This window comes from Canis lupus, chromosome X (assembly GCF_011100685.1).
Source record: "Canis lupus familiaris isolate Mischka breed German Shepherd chromosome X, alternate assembly UU_Cfam_GSD_1.0, whole genome shotgun sequence".
Lineage (NCBI taxonomy): Eukaryota > Metazoa > Chordata > Mammalia > Carnivora > Canidae > Canis > Canis lupus.
The window spans coordinates 20,257,984-20,268,093 of record NC_049260.1 but is presented as its reverse complement, the minus strand read 5'-3'; the positions used below and the strand labels follow the sequence as shown (position 1 = coordinate 20,268,093).

Sequence of the window (10,110 nt, the reverse complement as noted above, 5' to 3'; positions counted from 1 at the left end):
TCTAATCTGGGAATCTACTTCTCCCTCTCCCTCTGCTCATGCTCCCTCTCTCTCTCTCTCAAAAATAAATAAATAAATAAATAAATAAATAAATAAATAAATAAATAAATAAATAAATAAATAAAATCTTTTAAAAAATAAAAATAAGCGCACCTGGGTGGTTCAGCTGATAAGTATCTGCTCAGGTCATAATCCCTGGGTCCCTGCTCAGCAGGGAGCCTGCTTCTCCCTCTCCCTGACACTCTGCTGCTTGTGCTCTCTTTCAAATAAATAAATAAATAAATAAATAAATAAATAAATAAATAAATAAATAAAAATAAATAAAATCAACAAACAAAACAAAACTGTGCTTAGACTCAATACATTTTGGTCAAATGATTGAGCCCAAGTTAATTTTTTTTAGTTATGAGAGACCAGAAAAAGAAAATCCACGTTCAGAATAAAATAAAGCACTTTCATTGTATCTTCTTGGTTTTGTTTTTAAAAAAATAAGCTTTGAAGCTCTGACTACTTTTTATGTCCATTATTTTCCCCCCAATGGCCTGTATAGGTCGTGGACCTGTATCAGCCTGCCTCTTGACCCACTGGTGAATCTGGAAATGCATCTGTGTTTATTTTTCTCTCTTAAGTAAATGCAAGCACCTATCGTGAGTCCAGATCCTTGATTTTAGAGACAGGAAATGAAGTGAATGAATATAAGTGAAGAGTGCTTCATGTTACATGAATTCAATAGAAAAGCAGTGAAGGGGGTGTTTGGGATGATGAAATATGCATGAGGTAGCTTAGTAGCCTTGTTAACAAAGCAAATATAGCTAGATTAAAAAGTTATGTAGTGCAGTTTGGTGGAAAACAGAGTTGAACTTTGATTCAGGAGACCTGGATTCAAGTGGTAGTTTGGCCCATTACTGTGTGACCTTACTCAAGACACTTAACCTCTCTGATTCTGTTTGCTCATTTGAAAATTTTTAGTATTAAAACCTGTCCATCTTAGAGTGCTATTATGATATAATTCAATAAAAAGCACCAAGTGAGAGGTAAAATGCTTTACACTGGAAAATATTTTTATTACCATAGTTTTCCCAAAGTAGGTGAAGAGGATTTATGCCTGGTTTCATTACTTAGTATGGTGAAATATTCTTTCTGATTTATGTTAGGTTTTAGGTCCAAAGCATAAACCACATGTGGAAACCTGGGAAGCGGCTCAAAATAGAGCCATAGAAGTGACAAAATTCCATAGAAGGTAATAATGGTTTCCGGGAAACTCTAAATTCTGTCTAATTTACCTTGCTTTTTCAGTCTCCTTTCTTGCTTTGCGTTAAATTCCTTATTTGGTAAATCTGAGGCAGTGAGGAAAAAATGAATGAGAAAGAAAAAAGAAAGGTGGAAGAAATAGTGGAGCCAGGATTGATGGTAAGGAGGAAAGACATAGAAAGAAGGAAGTTTTACATATGGCATTCTTGATAAATATTAAGAGCAGTATCATATATGTAGGGGCATACTAACTGTAGTTAAATAATTTTTAAAAAGATTTTATTTATTTACTCATGAGAGAGACACACACAGAGGCAGAGACATAAGGAGAGGGAGAAGCAGGCTCCCTTTGGGGAGCCCCATGCGGGATCACTACCTGAGCTAAAGGTAGACACTCAACCTCAACCACTGAGCCACCCAGGTGTCCCAATAGGTAAATAATTTAAAGTTACCAGTACGGGTTGAGCTAACACTTTTATCCAATATATATAAAATTTCTAGCAGGATGACCAGATTAGAGATTGGAAAATAAAAGGGAAGAAAAAGGTATTTTTAAAGAAGAGAAAGCTTAAGTGTAATGCCTACTTTAAAAAATAGGCTAATGGGGGATCCCTGGGTGGCGCAGAGGTTTGGCACCTGCCTTTGGCCCAGGGCATGATCCTGGAGACCCGGGTTCGAATCCCACGTCGGGCTCCCGGTGCATGGAGCCTGCTTCTCCCTCTGCCTGTGTCTCTGCGCCTCTCTCTCTCTCTGTGACTATCATAAATAAATAAACATTTAAAAAAATTAAAAAATAGGCTAATGGACATTTACATAGGATGTTATGGCTCATTCTCATCCATATGAGGATATAAAAGATATTTTGCCATAAGAAACAGATATTAACACTCCGTGATGGGGCACGGAAATAGTCTTAGTGGGAGATTTCCCAGAAGCAGATCCTGAGACAAAGATTCAAGTTCAAGTAGTTCATTTGGGAAATGAGTCAAGGAGACAGCTACAGGAGTGTGGGCAAGGAAGACAAGGCAAGAAAGGCAGGCAATGGAGGGTGCACTGTCAAGCCAGCTACCACTCTGGCAACTGGAACTTAGTCTCATTGGGGAACCCTGGGAGTCCACGTGGAGCATAGGATTCAGGGTCATTCCCCTTGAGGGCTGAGAGCAGTGGGATGTTTATACTTTCACTCTTGTCACTGGTCGAGAGCTCTTAGGGATGTGGGCTGCTAATTTTCTGACCCCTCAACCCTGCCTCCTTGGTGCTGCTGGTGGAGGATCTCCCAGGGCCAGAGGAAGCCCTCAGACAGAGGGACGCATTTGCTGGCAGGTGGCAGTGGGCCACCTGTTGTCCACCACAATGAGGACTGGGGAGATCAGGCTCAGACAGCTTCTGCTCTTTCAGAGAGATTTAATTTAAATTTCAGAGAATTTTAGTTCTTCCTGCAGATCTTTGGGAATGGTGTTTTCAACAATTTGATGTTGTTGAAGTGAAGAATGCTTGCAGGGAGAATAATGTAATTTGTAGGTCCCTTCCAAGCTGATGTGAAGATTGATCGCTATGGCTTGGTTTCCTCATCTGCAAAGTAAGGCCACTATTTGTATCTGATTAGGTGTTGTGGGTCTTATAAGCATCCCCTAAGTACCAAGCATAGTGCTAAGAATGTAAGCGGTCCCCGACAGATGGTAGATATAAAGGTAAGAGTGCTTGTGAGGGGCAGCACTGATCTGACAAGTTCTCAACTAAAGCCATACCCTGCTGGCAGAGGGTATGAGACTTAGGACCCCTGTCCCCAAATGCTCCCTGGAGATTTTTCTCAACAGCCTGCCTCCATCCAAAACATTTCCTCTACTTCGACTAATTGGAGATAGGGCTCCTCCCAGCTTCGTTTCCTCTGAGTCCCTGCCTCTTTGTATTTGGTCAGGTGCTAATGTCTGTCTGCCTCACCCTGACCCCATACCCAGCACTTCATAACTTTTTTCCTGACTATAAGGGTAATATATACTCATTTTTATGGGCAAAAAATTGCCCTTAATCCCACAGTTCAAAGATGTCATTATTAACATCTTGGTGTATTTCCCTCCAGTACTTTTTCTAAGCAGGTACATATCCCATAATTGGGATCATTTTTTGATATCATATTCTGTGGCATGCTTTTTCCACCTGACGTGGTACCATGTTCCCATAGCATTAGACTTTCTTTGAAAACATGACCGTTAATGCAGGTGTAATACTATATGAATGTATCTTGTTTAACCATTACTCCTATTGCTATAAGTTGTAAAAATTTTTTTTGCCAATTGTAAGTAATTCTGCATTAAGTGTCTTTGTACATAATTATTTGTGTACTTCTCTGAGTATTTCTTTGGGGATAAATTCCCAAGGGGAATTCCTAGGTCAAACGGCATGAATGTTCTAAAGGCTGTCAGCATGTACTGACAAATATCCTCCACAGAGTTTTTAACAACATTAACGCATGTATAGGTTTGTGTGACCATTATATCAGGACAGGGAACAATTCCATCACCCCAATAACTTTCCTTCTGTTATCCCTTTATAGCCAACCCCTTTCTCTTGGCATAAACCCTGGAGGGTTATGGGATATTTAATTCCATACTGTGGAATTAACTGGTCATTCTCAGCTAATCACCTTAATAGCAGTAGGAAGTCCCCAAGTTAAAATAACTCCCACCAAGACCCCACTAGACACCAGATCTCTGTTAAACAGGCAGGTGGACAGGTGAGTCTCCTGTTCTAGAGAAGGAATTAGAGGACCAATTAGGAACCAGCTGGCAGCTTGGTGGCCCAGGACCCAAGGAGGGTGAGGGGGTGAAGGGCTTTCCAATGAGACTGTGTGGCTCTAGACAGTGGTTCTCAAACTTTAGCATATGGCAAAATGCCTCTAAAGCCTGGAGATTCTATTGAAACACAGATTCCTGGTCTCCACTGCCTGAGTTTTCTGATTCAGTCGATCTGGAGTGGGGAGTAGGAATTTCTGACAAGTCTCCAGAGCTGCTTTTGCTGCTCCTTTGGGGACCACACTTTGAGGACTGCCACCACGAGGCAAAGGAAATACTGAGATTAGATGAACAATATCACGCCCATATCCCCCAGCACGGATGGAAAGGACCTCCTAAAAGTAATGGAGGGCTTGGCTCTGCCAGCTTGAAGGACTTGTTAGAGCTAAGCTTGCAGCTTGAGGTGTTTTGTGTTTCCAGGAGGGCAGATAGGGCAGGTAGGAAGTGGGCAGGACAGCCCTTTTTCAGATGACCCAGTGTCACTGGAATCCTTGCATTATTGGAGCTCTCTTAAGCATAGGTAATAATGGCGACGTCAAGTGATGTCATTCAACGTGCCAGGATCTGTAACCATCAAACTGTAAATCTATGCTGCAGGATCCATTTTCTTTTTCTTTTAGGGCTAGCTCTCTTTGCTTATTCAAGGAGTAATGAAAACGAAGCCCCTTATATTAGTATATAACATTCTAATTTACAAAGTGCTTTCACATGATATTTATTTGATCTCCCAAGTTCTGTGAGGGAGGCAGGGCAGTATTTTTATTCCATCCTTTGGACTACTGGTTCTCAAAGTATGGTCCTTGGACCCGCAGCATTAGTATCATCAGGGGAACTTGTTAGAAACGCAGTTGCTGGCTCCATCCCAGACCTACAGAATCAGGTCTTGAGGGGCCAGTAATCTGCATTTCTAACAAGCTCCCAGATGATGCTGATATTGGTGCTGCTGGTCCTGGACCACACTTGGATGAAAACCACTGGTATACATTAAAATGAAAGCCCTAGGGCAGCCCTGGGCTCAGCGGTTTAGCGCCTGCCTTCAGCCCAGGGTGTGATCCTGGAGTCCCGGGATCGAGTCCCATGTCAGGGTCCCTGCATGGAGCCTGCTTCTCCCTCTGCCTGTGTCTCTGCCTGTGTGTGTGTGTGTGTGTGTGTGTGTGTGTGTCTCACAAATAAATAAAATCTTTAAAAAATAAAAAAATAAAATAAAATAAAATAAAAGCCCTAGAAACCCAGGGACTTGTCTTAAGAGAACTCCTACCAAGGTCCTTTTTCTACACTACTGCACCTGCTACATCCCGGCTCCTCCCCAACCTCCCCTGCAAATCTTTCCAATCCCCGCAACTCTGCTTATAAGTTTGAGGCTCTGGGCAATTACTCTAAATTGCAATTTTCTCACCTGTGAAATGGGAATAATAATAGGATCGACTTCTTTGGGTTCGAATGAAGATTAAAATCTGGGTAAAGTCCTTAGCACTGTGCCTGTGCTTAATAGATGCTAGCAATTACCATGAGTTTTATTAATGTTACTAACAGTGCGGTATTTCATTGGAACGAATACCTTTGTAAATGTTTGAGTGTGTGTCTTCAGAGCACCCCTCTTTAAATGGGAGATATTCATGGATGATTTAGACATTAAGGCACATCATCACTAAGCCCTCAACTGGATGGTTTCTGTGACTGCTGTGAGCACTTGGCTGAGAGCAGCGGGCTTAGGAGAATGGACCCCACGACTGGTAAAACGGGAGAATAAGAGACCAGTTTATGGAACAGTGCATTGAAAGGCAGACAAGGGCAAGAAGGAAGGGTTCGTTGAGGAAACTCTGAATGGCCGGGGAGAGGGAGAAGTGGCCGCGGGAGACAGCAACTGGGGGGGGCAGCCCGAGGCGAGAGGCAAGTTGTCAGAGAGTCCACCTCCTTCAAATTGCTCCCAGGGCAGCCCAGGGGTAGGCTCTGGGGCTACCCCAGGCCTTGGACAGGGGCTGCCAGTGCACAACACGCAGGTGCGCACTGTGAATGCCCCGAGAGGCCCTCCGAGGCCAGCTGGCAATTGAGGGCACCTGCTTTGTCTTCAGGGTGACTCTTACTTAGCAAAATTCTGACTCTAGCACATCAAACACCCATGCCAGGGAAACATGCCAGGGACGTGGGCCTTCTTTATAGCGCGGGTCTGTTACGGTCCTCGCCAAGCAGTCCCGGGCTCCTAGGGAAGCGGGTTTCTCTTAGCTGGGCAGCGCAGCGCGGATTCCTTGCCCGGTGTGGACAGGGACCTTTGCAACTGAATTAAGCAGAAGAAACAAAAGCAGCGAGTTCGGGCCCCGTGGGCACGGCCGGCCAGCCAATGGGGCCCGGCCGCTCCCCGGCGGAGTGGTACTATGATGACAGTAGCCAACCAGCGCGCTCCATGCAAATGAGGTACTGTATCCCGCACCCGCCGCTCCAGTGCCGTCTGGTTGTTATAGTGATAAACTGAGGCCTTGCCTTTTTGGCTTCTCCGAGAAGGAATCGGGCGGGGGTCAGGGGGTAACCTCTTCACTCCCCCCCCCCCAGGGGAGACAGAAAGAAGGGGCGAAGAAGGGGGATGGGTGAAGAAGAGAGAAATACGTGACAAAGAAAACATTCTCTGCCTGGGAGGAGACTCACAGAGGGTGTAGAGCTGGAGGGAGCATTCGCTGGCCATGCCAGTACTTACCACTGATGCTGAGTCAGAAACAGGTATCCCAAAATCCCTTTCCAATGAGCCTCCCTCAGAAACCATGGAGGAAATAGAGCACACATGCCCACAGCCTCGACTGGTAAGTAAAGACAAAGGATGCAAATGTTATGCTTGGCTATGGCACAAAAGAGTTCCTTATGCGCCTGCAGCCAGCGAGGAAAAACGATGCTTGGAGGATTTTCATGTAAATGAGAATGGAGCTACTGCCTAATCCTTCTCAGCTGTTTATACTTAGCTTCTATACCGGGGCGCTGCTCTCAGCTTACAAAGCATTATTGTATTGGCTGGGTAGGAAACGGGCTGCTTGGGCTATGCTGTTTTTCTGCCTTGGGAGGAGGGGATGGCCTTTTTCCTTTTAGGTGTATTCTCGTCTGAAGAAAAAAAAAAAAAAAAAAGGATCCGACAGTGCGTTTTAAAATGCTATTTTTCTCTGCAAAGCTTGAGACGAGTCCGTTGTTAAGTTCTAAATTCTAGCTGAGAAATGATTTGGTGCCCAACTCGTTTCGGTGCCTAATGGCAATTTTGGAAAAAACGAAGATGATATGGAAGCAAAACTTCCCCGTTTGTTTCAAGACGGCAGAATAAATAAGTAGAAGAGTCCCTCAGTGATGTAGTTAGAAATAAGGTGCATTTTAAAGGACTCCTCAGCATTTCCGGACCGTGCTGGGAGGGTTGGTCTTCAGGTAGTGGGAACCTGGGGGGAAGCTACGTTCACTACTTAGAAAGGGGTTGCATGCCTTTAATAACGCAAAGTGTGGGAACCAGGCACTCAGAGCTTCCCTCCATCTCAGTGACTGCTCTCCCAAATGTGATCAGTTTCTCTGCCAAGGGCATGATTACTTAAGCAGGTGTGGAAGATGGTTCTCAACCACCTCAGTGTGTATCCTCGAGGAATCAAAACCACCAAGTGGGTCGTGGGTTTTTCGGTGGCCTGAAGTCTTGTGAAACTTGGAGAGACCTCTCTTTGAACCCTCAAGTCTAAGTGGCACACTAGTTAGAGCTATCCTTTTTGAGCAATTTCCCCCAGTTAAGAGATGCCATATTTTGATTGGATATGGAATCTGACCCTGGGAAGAGGTTTTTTAAAAAGTATTTTGTGATGTAGCATTTTCTGTGAACTCCCCGAATGAGGGCTCACAGATTCCAAGGCCAGCCCATCATGCATCCATTATTTCTTCAGAAGGGTTACAAAGGTTCAAAGGCCGCCTTAGAACAACTTCCTAAAATATGAAAACAAAGGAAGTTATATTCGAGTGCTGTGTGCTTTGGTTCACTGTGTTTCTATTTTATAAAATATATCTTAGGGCAGTTTAATATTAACAACTTCTCAGCACCTGAGCCACTTACTGAATGGCATATATATGCCAATGCATACTTTTTAAAAAAGTTAAACCCGGTATTCAAATTTGCATCACACACCTCGACTGGGTAAAGGGAAGGGAGAGAGAGGCAGCATCCAGTTCCAGTTTGTGTATCCTTTCTCTCCTGCCCACTTCTTTTCCTTCCCTTTTTGCCTTTTAACTATTCGGCTCCTTGGTTGCTTCTGCCTGAGAGAGTCAGCAGAGGAAATCAAGAGAAGGAAGAAAGTTGAAATGCTTTGCCCTCTGACTTGTGACATCTCATCCTGGAGGTGACTCTCAAGAACCCTGAAAAAGCTGGCAGTGTCATCCTTCCACCTCCCTGCTGTTTTAGAAATGAGAAAACTGAGGTTCAGAGCGGGTAAGCAACCTGACTTCCCCCCAAATCACGTTGCTTCCAAGGGGTAGAGCTGCAATTTGAACCCAGAGCTCTACACCTGCCAAGTGGAAGATCTTTCTCCTACAACACACTCTGGAGTGAGGCACATTCCCTTCCCTTCTTTTATGCAGGTCTAACTTAAAGTAGGTTTGTGTGTGTAACAGAAGTTGAACTGTGAAAGCAATGGTTTCAATCTATGTCTGATGAAAACTTGCCATGTTGTCCATCATTATCATGGTCCACTGAAATTTTGCTGTTTAAATAGCGGTTGCAGCCAATTTATAAACCCCTACTCAATTTTTAGAATCACCTTTTCCCAGCAAACTTTGATCACTGTAGGGTATGCTCTCCATTTAGATGTACACTTCAGAGCTTGACCCTCCTTTGCTGATGATTTTACCTGAATAGCTAAGGCACATGTTAACTACTTAATAATGAAGCTGATGGAGAGAGTGGCAAGTGAAAACATTAAATAACATTTCTTATGGCTTTTAGTAGTTTCTGTCCATCTATTTAGCTTTGCTAATATCTTCACATTTCAAATTGAATAAATTTTTTGTTTCTCCCAGTACCCACCGATATTGCTCAAAATCACTCCTGGGTTACTGGCACTGCACTCATCAGCAGGGTGTGGCCGATGAGTTCCAAAGTTATTTAAAGTTCATGAAAGACTTAAGAGAGCCTTCAGAGGACAGGCTCCTTCTCCCACTTTTTCTCAAACTGGAATTCACATAGTTGAGAGGAAACATGACTCCATAACAAAACATCTTCTTAAAAAAAGATTAGCTATTAGCAAAATGGTTCTCATTGTATTCATTGAGGCAGGCACTGGCTCCCCATTCTCTGACTTCACCTGGGGATATGGAAAAGGAAATTTCTGGGTATATAAAGGGCCATAAAGCTTTATCGCAAGTACTAGAATGTGAACTTCTGTTGCTAACATCATGGTCTGTTAAGTACAAATTTTATTTAAGTCTCAAGTTGTGTCAAGTGCCCCCTTTTGTAATGAACTGTGCTCTTTTTTAAGCTTGGCACTCGAAAAGATGTGTACAGTGGCCCTGTGTCTATGTGCATTTGCCTATATATTTTCAGCGAAGGTTGTCAGTTGTGATCTTGCTTAGCTCAGCCCACAATGATCAAGAACCTACCATGCGCTGAGCTCTGTCTGAGCCCTCGAGCAGTTTGTGATCTAGGGATTCTAGAAGAGGCTGACGCATGAACAGATACTTTGCCTACAGGTTGATAAGGGCCCTGCGTGCTTAGAGGTGGGTTACCAGGTGCAGTAAGGGCAGAAAGTGTGCTGACCTCTCTGTGAGTCCACGTTTGCTGGCAGAGGTGGAGTAGAAACCGGTCTTGTCATCAGCATATCTCTGGACTCTCATACAGAGCCTGGCATAGCCCCTGATGGGATTGAAGTGGGAAGCAGGCGCACATAAATAAGCAGGCTTTGAAGCAGTCTATATTTTAGATCCTTGTAGCTAGCAAATTGATAAAGATTTTGAGGATGCAGTGCAATCATGTTCAAGGGGACATTTTTCTGCAAGGAATACTTGTAATTTTTCCACCTGCCTTATTCTTCATTGGAAAAAAATACAAGGAAGGAAAGGAGTAAATAAG

General features: G+C 43.7%; 1 protein-coding gene across 6 annotated transcripts in view; it reads left to right on the top strand.

The window, feature by feature from the left end:
• PCYT1B (phosphate cytidylyltransferase 1, choline, beta) overlaps window positions 1-10,110 on the top strand; it is a 131,512-nt gene that overhangs the window by 23,205 nt on the left and 98,197 nt on the right. For 3 of the 6 annotated variants that reach the window (XM_038587109.1, XM_038587104.1, XM_038587110.1), the window contains exon 1: window positions 6,488-6,835. The exons of 1 other annotated variant lie outside the window; for it this stretch is intronic. In XM_038587109.1, coding sequence (XP_038443037.1) covers window positions 6,719-6,835 — 117 coding nt within the window. In that variant the 5' untranslated portion in view covers window positions 6,488-6,718. Of the gene's footprint in view, window positions 1-1,271; window positions 1,411-6,487; window positions 6,836-10,110 lie in introns of those variants that run through there. 2 more of the 6 variants (XM_038587107.1, XM_038587108.1) reach the window with 2 other exon arrangements.